This window comes from Leptosomus discolor, chromosome 8 (genome assembly GCF_034619465.1).
Source record: "Leptosomus discolor isolate bLepDis1 chromosome 8, bLepDis1.hap2, whole genome shotgun sequence".
NCBI lineage: Eukaryota > Metazoa > Chordata > Aves > Leptosomiformes > Leptosomidae > Leptosomus > Leptosomus discolor.
This window is the reverse complement of record NC_141398.1, coordinates 17261683-17283644: the sequence shown is the minus strand read 5'-3', so window position 1 is coordinate 17283644 and position 21962 is coordinate 17261683. Positions and strand designations below refer to the sequence as shown.

Here is a 21962-nt window from a genome sequence, read left to right as displayed (position 1 = left end):
CCATCAGTACGGAGCATCCTGAGCTTGGGCTTTATTGTTTTCGTCATCCTCTGTCAGAGGCAGAGTTCAAAGGTATTGAGAATAGCATCAGTGAAAAGATGTAGCTCAGACACTGTCATTCAGTACTTTATCACCTCTGCTTTTATCACGGATGTCAGGATGGTAAAGGCCAAGTAAAACAGGCACGTCTTTGTTGCTGACATACCACATCCTATTAAATTCATATTGGTCTTCTCACTTTTAAGAGCCTGTGTGAAGTTTTCCTTTTCGGTCTCTTCCCTTATACAGGAAGGAGACCACCACTGCAGAGTCAAACTTAGGAGCTGAGCCACTGGGATTGCTGGCAGGCTTTGGTATCTGCTTCACCAGCCATGGGTGACCGTGGGTTTCTGACAGTGGAGTGTTAGGGACTGTGGCTTGGGTCTGGCTGATCTTGTTCTGTCCTGGCTCGCTGCCTGTCTTCGAGTTCATGTGTGGTTACAAGCAGGAGGCCTGGTGAAGGCTGGCAGAACCATCACCATTCAGAGAAGCAGCTTCTGCTTTCCCTTGTTCCTCAGGGGTGGCACAGGAGTTGCCTGCGGGCACCCTCCTGTGCAAGGCTTCAACTGCCTCAATCCTTCTGCAGCCCTTCTGTGGATTGGTAGGGTGCATTTATAGGCTTCTTGGGGAGAAAGCACTAGAAGCCACTGGCAGAGTACTGTTCTAACCATGATGGTCCAGTAGGTGCCCTTACTGTTGGACCTAAACTGCTGCAGGCTGCCTCGTGCAATTTCCTCTCCCCAGGAAGGAATCTCCAGCCAGAGACACTCATGCTATCTTAGTATTTCTCCCTAGCCCTCTCCTTTCCTATGCTTTCTTGCGTTTTCTTGCTATCCCATCTTTCTCTAAACTACCCATCACTGTCTTACCATACCCTTATCTCTTTGTTTCCCTTCTTGTTTCGATTCCATCTTTCCTTTTTACAGTTCCTTTATCTTTTCTGTTCTGACACATCATGAAATAAAGCCTCAGTGTCTTGTCCTCAAACATTTGATGAGGCAGAAAACATAAAAATAAAAACACCTTTTCTGTGTAAAAGTGGCCTTGCTATCCTCACTTTTTGCATACTTGGATAACTTCAAGCGAATCCACATTGCTCAGTGGTGTGTCATGTTGGGAGTCCAGAGGTAACACTATGACAATATTACAAGTAAGTAATTTCTAATTTCCCTCCATTTCTGTACAGCAGCCTATAGACTGATTTTTTGTTTCAATGTGCTGTCACCTGCAGCATGTTTCTTGGAGTTTCTTTATTTCTGGTTATGCCTACATGTTGAAATGTGCTTTTATATATACATCCCTACTGATGTAATGATATTACTTCATATCTCTGAGCTTGCTTACCCTGAGATGAATCCGACTTTGGTACCTGGCGTCATTTTATGCTGTGCAACTTGACTTAAAGTCCTTGCTAAAGAAAACAACCCCTCACAATCTAGCTTTGTACTGTAGTACAAAATGTCAATGTCAAGTCACACAGGAGCAGTAACAGCAGGTAAAACATATACAGAGGGGGGAGACGGAAAGGTGAGACTCAAGACCAGGAAAGCAGGAACAATTAGTAGCAACATCAAAAATGGAAAGGAGGGAGCGATCAGCTTGTAATGCCTATGGCAAACACAAATCCTGCACAGGCAACCAAGTGTCCCCTCATCCACCGCAGGAAGCAGTTACTGAAACTCATTAGAAAATGACAGTGACTTATGGTAGCATCTGTAGGAGCAGAGCAAAGAAAGACTTTTGGCATCCAAACCTACATTGCAAAAGAACATCAGTAAATATTGTGTCTGTAGTGCAGGCCAGGAAACAAATGCACCCACATCCTCATGACAGACTGATAAACCACTCACCCTACTCGTTCCTTAGTGGCATGCCAGCGCCCGCGCACTCGGCACAGTCAGCAGTGCCAAGAGCCGCATCGTTCTGGGATCTGCCGATGCCAGCTCATAAGCATAAGCAGTGTGTAGAGGCAGCCTTGAAAAAGAGGTAGTTGGCTTGTTAGCCTGGGTAAAATAATGTATATGGAACAGAAAATTTTGGCAGGTATGGGTTTGGGTTTGATTTCTTTTGTGCTACAAGCAGTTTACATAGCTCTCAGTAAAGTAGGATTTTTGTGACTTCTGTGATAATGCAGAGGAAGGAGTTGCTTCCGTTTTTTCCATCCTGGCCTTATAAAGGAAGAAATGCACTTTCAGAGTCAAACATGAGAGCAGAGAGCAATGCACATTCGTGGACACAGAAAGAGAATGCAGAAGCAAAAGGGCGTACTTTCTGGTTTATGGCAGGGGAGTTTTTTGCAAATTAAAAGATTGTAAAAAAATGTTGACCTTTTTGACTTAGTTCTTAATTGACTTCTGAGGCAGTGTGAAACACATTCTGAACTGGCTCGCCTCAGAGACCAAATAGCCATTTTAATTTGTGGCAGAAAAGATTCAAGTTTTAAGCCTGTCAGAGGTCAGGAAAAGAATAGAGTTCTACTTTGCACAAGAAGAGGAAACCTGTTTTGTGCTAGCAGTTTAGTTCCTAGAACAACATAATAGCATAATAGATCTACTGATGCCTTTTATGTTAGATCATATGTCTGTGAGTAGTTTTATATGCTTTATAGTCAGAAGGTGGTAGGCACTTTTTTTAATTATTGTTACTTTTCAACAGTCTAATTTAGGTCTATCAGAAGAGATTTGTGTAATTTTTTTGATCTCTGATAATGCATTCAGCTTCCATGTGAGTCATCTTTGTGTAATGTTTTTAACCACCTGATTTTATTTCCTACAAATAAAAGGAGAACACACTAATACTATCAATAGCACCTTTAGGCTGTGCTAGGCAGAGGGTGACTAGGAACGCTTGACATTCACAGTTGGTCTTCAAAAGTATAAAATACCACAAAAAAAAAAGATTTAATGATGCAAAATATGTTCCTAATTTACTTGGCTTTTTTTTCTGTAAACAAAGCACACACTCCATTTTAAATGTAGTTAGTATTTGCAAAATGGGAGACTGATAATGAAAACACAAATTAAAAAATAACAATTATTTATGCCAAAATTCAGTGTTTCCCAAATGGCAGTTTCTTCTGAGTTGGAGCTTGCTGTCTGTGTCACTGCATGCAGTGCCTCCTCCTGTATGCAAGTTTCTTCTTGTGGTCACGTTCAGAAATGTATCTAATCCCATCCAGAAGCCCAGTTCAGGTACTGTTCTGTGGCTCCACAGTCTGATCTTTTAATACATAGCAAACTTCCGTTACAGTGAAGTATTGTATGACTTCAGCCACTCCTAGTATTGTGTACCACCTGCAGAGTTTCACAGAAGTAACATCATCACCGTCGGCAAATCGTACCATCTGTGGAAAGGAGTGATTTATATTCTTCGTGTCATTCACATGGTGTCTGCCTTAGACCACTGACAAGGTTTTGTTGGCAGAGGCTCCTCATGGAGGTGTAACAAGTGCCAGCAGAAATTTTACTGCCAAAAGAGTTCCAGATCGTCCTTAGATATCCCTAGGTGGAAGGCTAGAGGATATTATTTTTCCTCTCTGAGTCCTCCGTAGTGCAGAAATGTAATTTAGTTATTATCCTTGCTGCCCGTCTTGTTCCTATGTTGTTTTTATCTTGCTCCTAGAAAACACATCATCCTAATGGCCAATGATAAATTACCTCTTTCAGAGACTATCTGATTCCGATATCTGCAGAGTTTAGCAAGTGATTTCATAGAATATGATTAATCTTCTACAAAATAAGTTGTTTAATCTTGGGGTCATTTAAAAATTTGCAGTAGTAGGTTATCCTGGTTTTTAATCTAAATTTAGGTTAGCTTTTTCTATTTGAAAGAAAAAAAGGAAAAGAAAAAAAAAAAAAACCAAAGCCAAGGACAACTTCTGTATTCTGACCTTAAATATGTATAAACCTATTCTTGCCCTGTGCATTTCTTTAGGTCTTGTTCTCTAGAATCTTCAGTAACTTGTCTCATTAGTAATGGAACTCCAGGTTTTTTCCTGCTGTCAAACATTACCAGGTATTCCTTAGGAAAGAAGATCTGTCTGTATTGCATTTCAAAGAAATATCTGGAGTGATGTTATGTGTGGTATGATACAGAAAGCAAACCAGACAATATCTGAGTAAGTAACAGTGAAGTTACTATATTATTGGCAGGATTGCTTAGGCTTTGCTACCTTACCTTGTTCTAGGAGTCTGCTAGTATTTCATGTTTGCAACACATTTCCTAACTTCCAGAAGACTTTTGTGTAAACTCACTGGAAATTCTGTTATCTTTATAATATATCGCCTAAAAATTTTTGCCATAAAAGTTATCTATCACTAAAGAAACTCTTCCCCGTTACATACTTCCTTACTAAGCTCAGCTATTGAAGAGCTACTCACTTCTCTCTGGTTTTCTTCCTGTCTCTCACAGGTGCGCCGTTAGCGAATTTTAACCACCAGGCAATATGTTGCAAGTGCCAAAGTTTTGAAACGTGATTCTACCAAACACTAGGAGGAGATCACAGTGCTACTCTGTAGTCCTAGTTCAATCGCACAGGGATTCCTCTTACTTGGAGGCACTTCCTTACCGTTACACAGTAGTTGGAAACCTGGTGGTGTCAGGCGTCCTCTCTGAATTAGACATTGGTGCCATCTATCCCCCTGCCCTGACTCTGGGATTTCAACATGACCATAAAAAAAGAAATCTTTCCATAATCAAAAAAAAACCATTTACTCTTGAGGTGGGATGCAGGCCTTATTTTTTTCTATGCACTTCAGGTCTTATGTTTTTCTACTGCTTCTTGCGGACATTTGTGGTGCTTTGCTGTCCCTTGGAGCAGTGATTTATTATTTCAAATTCTAGCCACCATCTCTGTTTTTCCTCTTACAATAATGGCAGAATTTGTATCTTGTGTAAAAAGCATAAGATAATCAGCATGTAATGAAACTATTTTCTATTCCCAGTTCACTTACTCTTGAAATAAAGTGTTCTTCATCTTTCATTCCAATAGTAATTAGGTCAGAAAGAGAGTTAGAAGGGATATCCTTGTATTGTTCCTTTACATAATGGTATCGGCCTAGTTTCTGCATCTTTTCTCCAGATATATATCATTTATAGAATTCTTGGATGAAAATGAACTTACTCTAAATTTCTGAATGCATTCCACCAAATCCTATTTCCCAGTACCTAAGAATAGGTTCTATAGCAACACTAAAGCCCTTTTCTGCATTTGTAGGTAGAACATAGCCCTCTTAATGCTGGTAGAGCATGGTATTGCATTTAAATTACTTTCCTGTTTTTGTAAAACAAGTTTGTTTTCAGAGGGCTCATTTAGGAATTGCTGCCTGTCATCTGAAGAGATGTGTTTGTTTCATAACCAGGGAGCTGCTTGTGATTTAGCATATAAAATATCATTTTTTTCTTCATTTTAAGTATGCATTTACTCCCCCCCCGCTCTTTTTTTCCAACTTTCTTCATTACTAGGGTATGGAATACCTTTGTTACATTGCAGCCTCGGGGCATTTTTTCTTGTAATACCGAGGTACTGATACCTTTAATATTTAATATCTCCTAGAAGGCAGATCTTGAAATTTCATTTCACTAGTACTATTCTAGCACTAGTCCTGGATTTGGAGGGATAATGGGGGCAATGCTTATTACTATTGATACATTACGGCTACTTGTTATCTTCTGTTTGAGATCTGACCAACAGTTGGCTTGAAAGTCCACAGAGTCTGTTTGACCACTTGTAGCTGACAGGGTTTGTTTTCATCTTCAGATCTTAAGTTTTGCCTTGGTTTAATCTCTCCTTTTTCTGCCTGTAATTAAGAAAACATCTTTTTATGATAGTGACAAAGGCCTCTCATCTATTTCCCAGAGCTTTCCCCCACAATTGCCCCCTGCCTCCACTGCTTCTGCCTGCAGTTTTTGCAACTTCCTCAGAGACTAGAAAAAGGGGAAGAGGGGAGAGACATCTATACTTAAGTGGCAAGGTGGCTGCTCCTCGCCAGCCCATAAGGCACTTGCAGGGCTTCTCTTCCCCTCACTCAATTCCTCTGCTTTCCAAAACCATCCTAAATCATCTCAGCAAGAGAGAATTTCTTCAAAGAATGCTTTGGATGACCTCAAAACTAGTCCATACTGCAATGGAGGGCTTTAAAGCAAACAGACAAACAAATGTTCCTTACCCTTCTGATTCGGAGGGAAAGTTCCTGGTCCCAGCTGGGACCTTAATTCTGGGAGCAGGACTTGGAAAACAGGATAGATATTCCAGTAGATGCCAAAGAATTTAGTACTGCTAGGAACAGGTCCTCCACCTTGTCTCTAACTGTCATCCCCTCTTCTTTACTGTCAAATACTGTGGAAGGACACTGGCAGGTTACCATCAAGAACTATCCCTGGCTTTATTATTCTTTCAGTCTAGTTCCAGGATTCCCCCAGCATCCCAAATACAGTTGAACACTCAGAAACTGAGTGACCACTTTACAGATACTTGACCTCATCTTTTATTTTATTACATCTTTTCTTGATCATCCATGCATTTGCAAAACTGGACAAAAAATAAAACCCAGCTTTAGAGGCGGTTAGCAACTACTTACCATGAGCACATACACTTAAATGAACTAACAAAAAAGGAGCTTGTAAGGTAGGAATCAATATCTCATGGTCAAACTAAATGACCTGAGAGGCAGAAGAAACAGTAAGTGATGACTTTTTGGTATTTGAAATCCTTAATTAGGCATATACTAACAGGGGATGGTTCCTCTCTCTGGGATGTGAGGCACCTCAACCTATTAACTCTGTAAATGAATGTTTAAAGGACATTAAAGGAGTTTTCCGAGCGCTTTCTTTCAACTGTTACCCAAATGAGCAAAGCAGGTTGAAGAATGTGTGAAGTGATTAATTAAACTAATTAAAACCACTTTATTTACACTTACTCTATAATTTATCATTACTACTTCTGTCAGTTGATCGAAGGTGAGTGAAGTGGTGTTTATAATTGCTATGGGAGCTAATTAAATGTTCGTTTGAGCACGTTTTGGTCTATTTCCTTTGTCAATTAGAGCTGGCATCTCAATAGATGACTGACCAAATGGAAATTTGTAACACAATAGCTGTGCTCCACTTTACTACTTACTTGGGGAAGGAAATGTGCCCCAGTATGCCAACTGACTTTAAATCTTAAGGAGAGAAAAAAAATCCTTCTCCTTTCACTTGCATAATATTTTTGTTGGGAACTTCACATGAAAAACCAAGTAACAAGCATACAATTATCTCATGGGGGCTGACGAGGTGTATGTTTCTGCAGTTTGTAGTGTAATTATTTTAGCCAATTCAGAAGTAATTATTGCATAGATTTAGAATGCTGAATTAATCATGCCTTATCTTGTAATAACATAGTACTGTATGTAACTTGTCATTATACAGTAATTATTTTATAATTGAACAACTAGCACATAATCTATTACTGAATACTTGTTCCATGATAAATTCTGCTCTGTAATGTAATATATTAGTCCTGTTTCTTAATTCAGCCTTTTTTTGTTTTGAAGATAGACCATACTATTACTATAGTGTCATCTTGAATTGTTACGTACGGTGAAGCCAGAATTTGTGAAGTATTCCATAAGATGCTGCAGTCTAAGGATTAGGAAACAGGACAAACTTTTCGGGTGTTTGACTGGCAGACACTAGGGATGGGCTGTCATTGATAGCCCCACAGGGAACAATTTCTTTGGTTTCTTTTTGTGCGTTCATCCTTTACAAGAATCCTACATTCATCTGGCTGTTTAGTTTTGTGACCCAGCAATAGTGCTACAGTATAAGATAGAAAAATACAAAGTTCTCTGGGTTCATAATGGAGTTAATCCACAGATTCGTACTACCTCAACTTGCTGTCCTATAGGTAAAAATATTTATCAGAAATACTGATTGTACTGAAATCTTATCAGACATTACATCATGTGTTTGTTTTTAAATCCTCATTCATGATCTAGTAATAAAAATAGCAAGATTTAATAGGATGTGCTTCTTTGCCCCCCATCTCTAATCAGTGTAGGGGTACTGGACCAGTCTCTTAGCACTTAGAAAACTGCTTGACTTCTGACACTAGTAAGCTCCTTATAGCCCAAGGGTTTCTTACATGAGATACTCTACTGCTTGTAACCACTATGGGATACAATTCAGGTGAGCTCTGCTACCTCCATGGTCACCGGACAAGGCCCTATCCTCTGGGGGAAAGGAAGGAAACAGGCAATGACTCACCAGCTCTGATTCCCAACCAAGTTCCCTGGCTTTTGAACTACTGTTGGTGCTGATGCCTGTTTTTTGTAATCTCTCACTGCAGCTCCAGTCGGCATTAATGACTACTCATTGAATCAAAATTCAGTACTGTGCTGATGCACTTTGGTCTTTGTTTCTCGGGTTTTTTTATTTTCTTTTTCTTTTTTTTTTTTTAATGCAGTGCTTTCTCTGCCTGATTTGGGCATCCTGCCGCCCAGGGCTGTGGATCACGGTGGGGAGCTGAGCACCCACCTTCTCTTGGGGTTTGCTTCCAAGTGAATGAGGAGAGGAAAGCTAAGTGCTGTACTCTTGGAGTTTGGCAGTGCCAGGGAGCATTGAATCCCCTCTTCTTGCAGGAGGACTAGCAGAAAGAAACAGGCTTTTAAAATTTGGAGCAGTCGTGCTGATGTAGTTGGTCTGCTAAACATTTCTAATAATATAGCTACTCTTTTACCGGCATCGTATTTGTTAAAAAAATATTTTATACTGTACGTTCAATTCGTACATTTTCTCTGTTAGCATGCACCACTTTAATACACTTAGAATATCTTAAAAACTGATTTGACTCCTTCTGAAATCAGCAAGTGTATTCCAGTGGATTTGAATATAGTAGCCTTAGCCCTCGGCAGTTTCTGAGCATACCAAAATGGACATTTTGGACCTTTCTTCAATGTATAAGTTGGATTGTTCTGATGAAATGTAGGTATAAAGTCAGTTGCACAAGTCAATATAAATTTTTATGCTGAGGAACAGGATAGTATTTAAAAGCAAAATACACTTTTTTTCACACACTGGAAAGCTTGCTTTATCTTGTTTTGAGTATGCTGCAAACAGTGGTTTGAAAAAAAGGAAATCCAAGGGATGATCTAAATAGAGAAATATGGTAAGTATACTGATGGAATTTTATTGTTGTATTACCATTCTTCTTTTTTATTTTGTTTACTGGTCTGTAATATCTTGTCACTGCTGGCATAAGAAGTAGAATAATTAGACGTTTATGAGTATTTGTTCGATACTTATAACTAATTTTTTGTTGCCTAAGCAAGCACTGGTAGAGCTAGAATGTTACATGCAGGTACTGAAAAGTATCCTAGTATTCTGCTGTTCTGAAACAGCTATATAAAGTATTTCTGCATGCAAACACTCATTGTTCAAGAATAATTTATAAAAAAAACCCCAAAAATTCAACATGAAAGTTTTAGGATGTGATCCTTTTTTTGCTTGGTTGATTTTTTGGGTTTTTTTTTTTACTCTGAATGATGTAAGGAGGAGGAGGAAGTGGTCTGAAGAGAGCAGAAATGACAGGCAAAAGATCTTAATTCCAAATAAAATATTGCTCTTAAAAACAAAAGGACAAATCTTTCCCTAATTTCAATTTTCTCCCCATTTTCGACCCAGCCATGGATGATAATGGCAACCTGGATTCTTTGTCACTTTGGTTTCCCGTAATCAACTGTTACTGTGGTGTCCTTTAATTAGTAATCTCATCCTTTAAGACCACTTACTCCTTTGGTTTGGTTTTTAAATACCTGCACTGCATTTCATTGCAGCATTGCACATTGTATTGTTATTCAGAAAGAAAAACAGTGGCCCGTGAAGAAGTACTGCCAGTGCAATACCCTGTCCCTCACAGGGGAGGGGCACAGGAGCAGCCCCAGCCGTGCGTGGTGGGGCTCATTCTGCAACCTTTGCCTCCTGCTTCCCTGACTCCCTCCTTGACAGAAGCAGGTAGATGCTGTGGAAGCTCTCCTTCTGCTATAGCCCAGGATGGAGTCTGTAAATCGATGGTTTACATTTTTGGCCATATGCAATGTACTAAATGCTATGAATCAGCCTGTTCAGTGTAATGCCAGGCTATATTTATTTTGTCGAATGCAGTATGGCAGGAAGGTAGCAAGCATGAGCTTCAGTGATGCTCTCTTCAGTGACAGGACTCAGGGTAGGGCCGAGTCCCCCACTGTAAAAGGTCTTCACAAGCAGCCTGCCCCCTCCCCTCACTGAATGGGTGACTTCTTTCCTCTAACTTTGCTGTGCCTGCCAGCACCTGGATCTCCAGACTGCAAAGGAAACTCCTGTTTCCCTTCTCCGATTCCTAGAAAAGCCCTTTGCTCTCCATCACCTCTGCGGTTTCATTGTGTGTTGGCTTCCTGATGCAGGCATGTCCTTCATCCTCTTCTGTTCTCTTCTTGCCTAGTCTTCTCTGTGCTCCAGCAGCTTTCCCCAGCTTAAGTGCACTTTGTCTGTGTTCCAAGCAAGATGCACACCCTGTCCTCCTCTTTTGAGCTCCTTACTGAGCCAGGTTACAGCAGCCAGAGTGAGGAAGATGGGGAGCCTTGCACGCTGCTCTGCTTGAGGTTAAGAGGAAGAGGAAAATACGTGTCCACCAAACTGGGGACAAATTAAAGAGTTAATTACGATACCCTGCTCCATCTTTTGAAGTTAGTCCACAGTGGTGTCTCTTGCAGTATCAGAGAATCATAGAATGGTTTGGGTTGAAGGGACCTTAAAGATCATCTAGTTCCAACCCCCTGCCATGGGCAGGGACCCCTCCCACCAGACCAGGTTGCTCAAAGCCCCATCCAGCCTGGCCTTGAACACTGCCAGGGAGGGGGCAGCCACAGCTTCTCTGGGCAACCTGTGCCAGTGTATGATGTCTCTGACTTCGTTGCCTGAATTTGCACACATATTTGTACTAATTTAATACAGGACAAAAGTGGCACTGACTGAATCAGTGAAAATTTGGTACTGTCCACTATGAATAATCCAACACTAATATTCTTTCACAAGACAAATAGATTTTTTTTATGTGGTAGTGAAAAAACATAGGGGAAAACAGGTAGTTATGTCTTCCTCATACCCCCAAATAGAAACAAAATGTAGTACAAATTTTTGAAGCAATACTACAACAACACAAAATATTTGGTATCTGCTAAACTAAACCTTATGAAGCTGGGAGTGTTTATTTTCAAGTTTATTTTAAATTGAAGATTGGTAGTTAATTATGTAGCATTAAGGGAACAAATAAGACTGAAATGTTCTGGTACTTAACTTTTGATTTCCAGTGCCTAACTGAAAATAGAGAATTTTGAGCTGCCTTAACTCTTATGAAAACAAATGAAAAATAATTGCATGAACACTTTCTAATACCAACAGAACAGAGTTTAAATTTTTGCCAGGGAGAAACAGTAGCTTGTTGTCAAGAGCCACCAGCATACAGAAGTACACAAACCACTTTCTTCTCTTCTGGGTGAGCTGGGAGCTCCTCAGAAGGTTTGGTTTTACATTCAGATTGAAATCTCAAGAATGTTAATGAGAAAAACAATCCATCTTTTCCCTGTCAGACAAGATGGGACTGCTAGTAGTCCCTCAATCCCGAAAAAGGAACTTATGTTTTTTCAAGATCACACTGATTGGTCTCAAATGTTTCTTGTAGTTTGTACGCTTGGTTTAGACTTAGCTATTTACAGATGAGCAGCCACAACTCTATTCTATGTTTGCTTGAGAAATGTGGGCTTATTTCACATCTAAATATCTATCTGGCTGTCTCTCTCAAATGACTTTGTAATTGCTTTATTGAAATGTATATACGTTTTAATTGTTCATTACTGCTTGTTAAGGTACAAAATTAAAATTGCTATGTAGTAGTTAGTGAACTTAAAACCATGTGCTCCAAACTTTTTACTAATTTTTTTTTTTCTACGGTTTGGATAAGTTTCTTAAAGTGCATGGAAGTGTTTAGTCTAAATGGTGCAGGGAACCCATGTATGTGATTCTAGCTGGCTATGTAAATCCCCTAGTGAGCCACAGTGATATGAAAGGAACACTTGAAAGCCAGATGCAATGAAAATTTAAACATATTGAGTTCATAGCATGTGACAGTTTAATCATTATTTAAGCTTTAGAAATGTCACAGCATAATTACTTTCAGAATGAGTACAAACACTTTCATGCACAAAAATTGCTTCCTTGCTGCAACTTTTGCCCCTCCTGGGAAAGTTATGCTTTTGTGAATATTCTGAACTTAAATCATGTCCCTTGATCAGAGGCAAATTCTCAGTGAAAGTTCAAAATCCAAAAGGTTAAAATAAAGTCTACAGATATATTTTAAAAATAAGCCTGTATTTTCTTTATGGTCTTTAAAAAAAAAATCTGTGAAAATATTTCTTTCATTAAAGAACAAAATTTGCAACAATTGAATGGAAGATGCTTAGTAAAGCCTCTCTGCAGTCAGGGAATGGAAACTTACCAAATGTTAGATTTATAAGCACCCATGCAGGATTAAATTCAGCTCTCCTGTGCGTGTGATACATTTTTAATAACCTCAGAGATTACATGGAGCCCTGCCTCCTTCTGTACTTGTAAGGAAAATACGAGGACCAGAACTTACTTTCTAAATTTGTCCTATATCTGTAATATGCTGATGAATGCAATTGACTTTGCAGTATAAATTGTGCTGGTATGTAAAAATAGTGTCATCATCCCAGTTTACACTTAGATGCGAACACTTCCACTTTACATAGCCTACTATGATTTGTTTATAATATGAATGGTTTGGGTTGGATTTTGGAAAATACCAGTTATAATGGTGCTGCCATTTCTGAGAAACAGACTAGGGGAAAAAATACTCTCCATGTTAATTTGGGGGCGGAGTTGTTTGTACATGTTCTAGTGGAAATCTTTTTGGAGCAGCTGTACATCCTCGTAGCAAAGACTTAAAGGTCATAAAATTTGGCCTTTGTATCAGGAATGTACTGGGTGTTATTTCTGGTAAAATTTATTGGAATTCTGCCACAGTGGTCTTTTAAAAAGTTTTCACATGTTCTGTAGGAGCAAAATCAACATAATCATTTCACATCCCTTAAGGTTTGTGTCACCTTCTATGCTCTCATGAGCTTGTTAGTGCTAACCAGAAGGTGAACCTATCATCCCCGGGGAGCTGCTGAATATGGTGTAGATGATAGCTGTTGGGTTGAGGGTAGATGTCTTTGTAACTCAGGCGATGGCCAAGGCATAACCCTCTGCTTTTCTGTCCTCGTGGTTCACTTGCTGCACCCGGACACCAGAGTGGAACAGTAAGCCAGTTTATTGACAATTAGAAGAGTGAAGGCATAGGGAAGGATTAGGTGGGTATTCTTTAATGTAGCACTTCATGTATGGAGACAGAATAAATTCACCATTAAAAGCGGTTCTGGGAAGTCATGTCTAAACCATGCGACAGCACGGTGTAGGAAGAGCTTTTCCCTGCCTGATACATGCTCTCAGGGCAAAAACTGGGGGATTTGCTATGGGTATGTGATAAGCTAAATCACTTGTATGTGAACCTAATGAATATTAGAACATGTTTTAGTTTCACAGAACAACTAAATGTCATATAAATAAGTGTCACTGTTCACGCTCCCAACATCCCTTCAGTCTGGCAGCCCCAATTTTAAGCTCGCTGCCTGCACTTGGCTCTCCTGCCGCGCAGTGCTGTGATGGGGAAGATAAGATAGGCTGACAAAACAGTCATCAAAGATTCACTGAGATCAGGGTGAGTCCTACATGATGAGAGGAGCTATTAATATTTTAAAGGCTGCCATCCATCCCTACAAGCACCGAAGTATTACATCACCGTGTGTACAGGACAGGGTGGCAGTAATCAATAGATCTAATGTGCTGGGGGCCCAGGCAGGGACAAATTTGCATTTCCCATGCAGAACGACTGGATATAATTAAGTGAAATAAACAAGGCTTACCCTTAGGAAAAAAGAAAACTCAACTACTCTGAGCTGAGAACCAAGACTTCTTTATCAGATAATACAGTTGGGTCTGTTTAGGCATAGAATTTCTCCACCAGTCAAAACCATGTTTTTTGCAAAGAAGGCAATGTTGCCTGTAGCTTGAACGCAGTAATAATGATGACTGAGCTGAGTGGTAAAGAAACTATTTAATGTATGTGATTTTTATTACTGAAAAGCCAAACTGTGAAAAGCTGAAGCCACATACATCTGATAATTTCGAGGCTCACTTGACAGATAATGCAGGTGTGTTCTTTCCCAGAGACTCTCTGACTGCTCTCAAATCCTGTCCCCGCAGGGCCCAGCCTCCTCTCCCAGAGTGCACTCCAGCTCAATTCCAAACCTGAAGGGTCCTTCCAGTACTCGGCCAGCTACCACAGCAACCAGACCCTCGCCCTGGGTGAAACAGCAGCCGCCCAGCTCCCGGCCCGCAGCACTCAGGCCAGAGGTGCCATCCAGAGCTACAGCCAGGTATGTGTCCTACGCAGTCCAGGTCTCTTGCGCCTGCAGTTGTGTGGGGTAGCTCCCAGGAAACGGAGCTGTTTGGTGCCCGCTGGCATGTGAATGTCTGCCTTTACTTTCTGTCTTGTTCAACCCGTCTGAGCGGGGTGGAGTTACCACCTTGATTTTTATAAATCTAAAGTGGGTTGACTTGCATAGTAATAAAATAATCCTGATTAAAAAGGAGATTTGCATGCCGGTTTTACTTACTCACTTGCATATATATTTTGGTGATAGCATGTTCAGGCATTTAAGTTGAAAATTTCTGTGCCGGTGCTGATTAGGAGCCCTAACTAAGGTCCAGGACCTCCCTGCATTGGTATCCGGGCATTACTGAAAGCCGTAAGCGCCAGCAAACAAAAACAAAGCCAGGCTGTCACCAGATGCAAAACCTGCTGGGATACCATGCATCGCCTGGTGCCGTGGCCTCATCCCAAGCGTGAGAATCATTTTTTGCCTTTTTTCCCCCCATATTGTAAGACAAGCAACTTACCAGGCAGCCGCTGTTTAAAACATTTTGAAAGACTGTTTCAGATGCTCGTGAAAACTTTATAAGTCTCTTCCTGTCTAAACGATCACTCCCGACTCTGACAAGTAACCCTCTCACCTTCTGTGCTTTTCACTGTGACATCAAAGCCTTTCACTGGGAAGTTAAGCTTCAGTTCAGACAAAAATTTCTAGAAGTGTTCATGCTTCTGTACATAAACAAAGTCCAACTGGGTTTTGGTGGTCAGCTCAGGTTATTTTCTCTGTTTCGATGTTAACCGCCCTAGCAAAGCAGACCATCTCAGTGTGATGCTGGGATACTTGATAATTCAGGATTCTGTAGAAGTGAGTAGTATTTGAATTTCAAAGCCTTAAATTGCTAAGAGATTTCAAGTATTATATAGTCATTGCACAGCTTGTGGGATACCAAGAGACATACAATATTCTATTCTCTCAATTTGCTCAGAAAAGCTCCCTACCCTCTAAGACTGAAAAATGAAATAAAGCTCAGTTAAATTTCATTTCAAATTGGGTACGTATTTTTTTTCTTCTGTAAAGGGCTTAAAATGAGCCTGCATAGTGGTAAGGCCTCAGGGTTTTTCTGTGTTTACCAAGAGGACCTCCCTGATGTTCTTTGGGATTGGAGCCAGCAGGAGAGCACGATTTCAGCTAGAAGGAAAAAGGAGGCTGTAATATGCAGTTATAGCCTGAGCAGATGTCATCAGGAATTGTCCTTTGTGAAAACCATCATACCCTGGATGTTAGCCTGAAAGGGTGCGATGCTTTCTTCAGGGAGGCTAGAAAAAGTATGACCATGGAAAAGGAACAGGTTATGAAAGCAACAGAAACAAAAACAAAGAAGAAATGAGAGGAGAAGGAGAAAGAACCTTAAAAAACCCAAAAAGGGCAGGAAGAGAAAGTGTGCAATTGTCTAGGGGTTAGAAGTAGTGATATTCTTAATATAGATTTTACCATACTCAAAAAAGGATGAATTTATGGAGAGGGGAAAATGTTCATTATCTAGATTTCTTTCATTGAAATTACACTGAACAGCCATTGCTTAGATCTGAAAAGTTCTCGTGAACCATCTGCTTCACAGAGAACTGGTTACCTTCAGAAAAGTGACTAGTAAGTTAGTAAGGCAACCTTTCCTAACCCTTTTTTTTCTTGTTATGAGAGGGCAGAAAATAGGTTTTCTTCCCATGTTCCTCCAGATTGTATGGTAGATGTTCCTGCAGGAAAATAACTCGGAGAACATGATTTTTCACACCATCATCTTCCAAAGGATGCTTGACAGCTTCAGGTCAATTAAAACCTATCTTGAAAATATTAACAAACTGCCATACAAATTATGAATTAATACCATAAAAAGCATATAAAGGAGGTTTTAAAGGAGGTAAACAAGAAAAGGAAGAGTCAAAAGTTAAAAAGTTCTGAATATGGCTATTGCTGATCCCACAATTAAGGAGAAAAAGAGTCAATCCTTGGAATAGTATTGCTATTCCTGTTATAATTAAAATAAGCCTCAGGAGTCAAAACTGCTTAGATTGTGATAATTTCCTTTGGTATTTGTGTGCAAGGAATATAGCTATCTCTGAACATGAATGATAGCCCAAATGCGTGGGAAAAAAAATGTAAATAGTCCCAAGGCCAGCTGTGACAGCAAGAACAATTTCTGAAAAGGCAATTGTATAAAAAAACCTAATTAGTCTTGGGACTTCCTGTATAGTGCTGCAAAGAGCAATCTAACATTTTTGTCAATTTGGAGGACTTCATTATAGATCATAGAGTTTTTCCACTGCTTTGAGTACTTTAGAATGGAATTGTTATCTTCTAAATGCTGCTGGAATAGGATTTCTTAGCAACTGCTGCTCCTCTGGCAGGGAATTACTCTGTTTCTCCACTGAAAACAGCTTTTCAAGCTTGGTGTCCAAATCCCGATATATCCTGTCTTAATTGATTAAGGTTATTTGTGAAGAATCAGTAGTGGCTCTTACTGTGAAAAGTAGCAGATTTTGCAGATGAGTTGCTCAAAAGTGAATCTTCTATTTGGACAATGTAGTCTGTGAACCACCGATTGATTTGGTTTGCTGTCATCTTGAGAACGGTCATCCAACTCGGGTATTGTAGGAATATAAAGCATAGCATGTACTACAAATAGTGGTTTTCCACATGCTCTGCCACGTATTTGCGAAGGGAGGGGAAAGGAAGTGAAACTAGTTTACATTTCTGAATGTGGACTCTTTTAGCTTCTGGTGATGCTGCGGTCTTTTCAGAGGCTGGGGCAGCAACAGAGGTAAATCCCTGCTGCGTATTATCCTCTGCCTCTGAAGCTTCTGGACTGAACAAGCTGGCACAGAATTTGAAAACCCTTAAAAACAAAATGATGATTTAGGTCAGGAACTTAAAAATGACAGCAAAGCAGTCCTGCAGAAGGAAGACCCTTCCACAGGTGCTGCCCAAGGTCTGAAGTCTGCACCCCGAAGACTACAGAATGTTAAGCATTTTCCGTACCCTCTTCTGCCCTTTGTAGAAGAGTGTTGATAGAGACATGGGACTGGAGCAGAGCGATACCTCGAGTGAAGCCATATGGGAGGTTCTTTGGGCTGACAGAAAAAAACCTGCCCTCAATAGACTAGCAAGTCTTGCAGTCACTGAAAGAGCACAGTGCATCACTGAGACTGTGAAACAGAGCTGGACCCTTAAAAGATCACCCGTGTCGCTCAAAAACCCTAGGAAGCATGATCAAGTTTGCTGCCTAAAGCTAGCAACACCCACCAACTTTCAAGAAGCCAAAGCAGCCTGGAGGGATGTCTTCCACACAACTTGAGCATCCAATTGGAAAATCCTCCCTAGAATCAAGAAAAAGGGTCTTCTCATGGGCAACAGTGTGCTGCATATGACTATGTTCGTATTTATCAGATACGGCCTTGTTTGAGATTTTAAGGGCCAAGTGACCCCTGAAAGTTCCAGAGAGCAAAATGAGCTGAAAACTGGTGCTGGCATTTAATACTACACTAAAAATGCCTGTGAATACAAGTTCATCCAGACCTAAGATGGGCATGCACACTTACTCAAATGTAACAGAACTTTTCAGTTTCTTGTCTTCTCTGTCTAGTGTACAGGACATTGAGCACAAACTGTCATTTCTTAAGAGTAACTGGTACCGGGATGCAAATCTTCCAGCATTTTCCTGGAAAATGTATCATTATTTCATTCCCAAGAAATTACTATGAAGCCTTTTCTGTTCCTAGTTCTGTTTCTAAGACTCAGGCAGTTGCACTGACAGAAGTTCTGTTCCTTAGCACCTGTGCATTATGAAACATAGATGCACAAAACCTACCAGATTTGGGGTTTGTGTTTTGGCATGCCTCAGAAGAAAAAAAGTTTGAAGGGATTTTACGTGATACACGAAATAGATCTGCTGCACCTGCTAACATATTCATAATGGTCACCTTGTTCTCTGAGACTTTTGCTATTCAGGTTTTGCTGCTCTTACACACCTTTTTTTTCCCTCTGGGAGCAATCTCTAAGAACCAACATGCTGATTTTTCAGTAATTAGCAGCTGAGCCCAAAGTTTTGCTTAAGCTGTTTAGCCATCTAGGATTTTGTAATTCCTTATCCATTAAAAAATTTCAGCAGAAAAAATAATTCAACACTGTTAATTGTCCCTCTCAATTGCACTTCATGAAATAGAAATTTTGTATTGCAGTCTCTCATTTAATCTTTTTCGGTTAAAGTTCTGATTTAAATTTTCAATTGGAATTGTGGGGGAAAAAAAAAAAAAAGCTGATGTCTTGAAATTTAGTGCATTAAGTGCATGAATTATGGCAGGTAAACAACAGTTAGACTGTTCACTAGTCTACTGTAATCTAACTGGACACCCTCAGTAATTTTCTGTATAGAGCTCTGCAGATCTCGTTTTGTCCGTATCAGTAGAGAATGATATTTCTAGTAAGATTAAATAGGAAAGAAATTATTTTCATAGCTGTATTAATGTTCTCATGTTTTTTCACACAATTCTGCTGTTAAAAAGGATCTATCAGAACCCATATATTGAATCCAAATAAGCAAATCAGGCTCCTTTTCTTTGAGATACCAGAAAAATTAAATCTCTGAGTCTTAGAACAGATATTTATAGGGCTGTAGAAAGAAAGTCCTTGATTTTTGTTCACATTTATGAAATAGATTGATGCAGGAGGATATAACAACTGGGAAGCAAATTTGCTTTCAATTTATTTGTTTAAACACAGTTTCATTATCAGGTTGATAACAGTAATGGATAAATGGAAAAATATGGGAAAAATACCATTGTATTTCATTCTTCCATATGAAGTATAACATGACATTGCAGGATGAACAATGACATGTCTGTATGGTTGTCTTGAGCAACAGACAGGGAGAAACACTGCAAGAAAGTAAACCACATTTTGCTCTGAAAACACGAGTGGAGAATGTGACTGTACACACAGCCCTTTGAAAAAACCTAAGAACCTCACAGTAAATTTAAGACAGGTCTGAGATTACTCACATCCCAGGAAATACTGCATGCTAATGTTCTCACTGCAATCTGTTCCTCCAAAAGTTCTCTTCTTCACCCAGACCAAATGCTTAGCTTTTTAGGAAGTGCTATATGCTGCGTTTTTAATTAAGCATTTAATTCTTGTGTCCAGCCACTACACCTTCTTCCCTGTACAGGCAATTGTGAAGTGGGATTTTTTGGGGTTTTGAATTAGCACTGGCAGAATGCCTGCAGCTTCATAGAGGTTTATTAGGAATACGGGATAATATTGGTTTACTTGAAATTAATTACTCTAAACCCTTGACACATCAAGCAGTGTAGAAATAGATTAGAAAAAGAAATTTTGTGTACATGATGACAGTGCTTGCCTAAAACCCTTAAGATCAATGACAAACCGTCTAAGGTGTGTTAGCAGTGTGTTGCGGAAGACACTGGTAACATTGCAAAGGCTGTATTTTGGAACGTTGAATATTACAAAATATGTTACTATGCCACTTAACAGCCCAAAAAAGTAAAATTTATTATCAAATATCAATTGCTAATGGTGCTGGTTCAAATGACCTTTCATCATGTGCAAAACTTGCTCTGTCCATGTTGTCTTATATCTTGCCAGCCTGTTTTTGTTTTATATAAGTTGTTACCAAACAGTTTAAACCTGGAAAATGAAAACTGTTCTCCTGTCAAATACATTATGGGACAGTCAGTTGCAGATTAGCCCTTCTTTCCAGTTTAAAGCAGAGACGGTAAGTAGCTCAGCATGAAAGTAGCTTTTAAAAGTTCACTCATGTTCCCCGAGTTTGCCTTCCTGGTTTTGTTAGGAGTCTTCTAAATGAGCAACTTGACCTTGTTGGCCATTTATGAAAATTTCAAGGCTTGATGCTGTGGTGTTGTGTAACTCACGGCTGCGACCAGAACAGCCCAACTCAAGAGCAAGCAGGCTACTTACATCTGCGATGCCCTTGCCCACCCGGGTTTTGCCACGCAGAACAGCTTGAGGGAACAGTTTACATTACATTTATCTACAAGGCCGTTGCTCTTCAGGACACAAAACCTCCCGAAGACAGTGAGGTTTGGGTCTGGCAGTGCTCCCTTGAGACGCCCGAATGCTGCGAGTGCTGGTAGCTTCCATGCTACAAACAACTGTGAGCAAAGCACCAGGAGCAGCTCCTCCAAAGCCTTGCTTCTTGTCCATGTCTAGAGAAACACATAGACTTCCCCCAGATGCAAAGCATTTAAGATGAGGGGTGGGGCTCCAAAAATAAGAAAAGGACAGAAAAATTTCCAGTGGGCGTATGTAGGAAGAAGTCCACATTTCTGGCATTCTGAACTTCATTTATTCTTTGCTTCGATTAGTTGTTTCATCTCATCCTCAGTTCCTGACCAAATCCTTTATTGGGTATCCTAGTGAAAATAAATCCAAGTTTCATACCAGGAACATGGTGGTTTTATTTACTTGGGTTTTTTTTTTTCTGTAGGATGCTACTAAAAACACACGTTGCTATTTAAACATGAGACAACACCGCTATCGGCATTCACCACACCTCTTTGAATTGAGTTACTGAATTGAGTTACAAAATTTCATTATGCACATTTTAAAGCCTTTTCTCGCTAAGGAAATCAGTAGCTGAGAGGTGCGTGCGTTTGGGCGAAGCACTGGTCAGACCGATTCAAACTGCACTGTCAACTCCTGGGATCTGGAGCGTTATTCTCAGGTTTCAAGTACATCCCCTGCATAACCAGAAAAACATAAAGACCACCTGAAACAAGAGTGTGCCTTCCAACAGAGCGCTGAGCTCTCGCTCACTGCGGGGCGCAGTTATTGGAGGATTTTAATATTGACAGGCTCACGGATGATCCCTTGAGCCCAAGATCCCCGATAAAAAGGGGAAGCCGCCTGGACGTGAGGGCGAGCTCCATCCTTTGCTGCTCCAGAACCGGCTCGGGCACAGAACCGGAACGTCTAACCGGCAGCAGCTGCCGAGGATTTTCGCTCGCTCCCCCCAGTCCCCGGGCCGAAGCGGAGCTCCGCGCTGCCCCGCCCGCGGCTGGCGGGCCCCGAGGCGGCGGGGCGGGGCGTTCCGCTCCCTCCATCCCGATGCGGGTTCCCCGCTGGATGCGGCCCGGGGGCGGGCCCGGCCCGGCAGCTCCTCCCGCGCCCTCATTCCCCTCTGCGCCGCGTAAATAAAGAAGAGGCGACGGACCAAGCGACCGCCGGCCGCGCTCGGCCTGGGCCGGCCCGGGCGAGGCTTTTCCCCTCCGGGTCTTCATGCGAGGTCGGGGCTGCGGCGGGTGCCGCCGTCCCGCCGCCGGGGGCCCGTCTGCGCCCAGTCGCGCCGCCGGCGGCAGCTCCAGCAGCGAAAGGCGGAGCCGGCCC

General features: G+C 40.8%; 1 protein-coding gene across 2 annotated transcripts in view; it reads left to right on the top strand.

Annotated features, from left to right (window-relative positions):
- CTNND2 (catenin delta 2) overlaps positions 1 to 21962 on the top strand; it is a 538559-nt gene that overhangs the window by 231376 nt on the left and 285221 nt on the right. Inside the window, exon 5 of one of the 2 annotated variants that reach the window (XM_086469516.1) lies at positions 14377 to 14549. The exons of the other annotated variant lie outside the window; for it this stretch is intronic. Coding sequence (XP_086325642.1) covers positions 14377 to 14549 — 173 coding nt within the window. The remainder of the gene's footprint in view (positions 1 to 14376; positions 14550 to 21962) is intronic. 2 annotated transcript variants of the gene reach the window in all.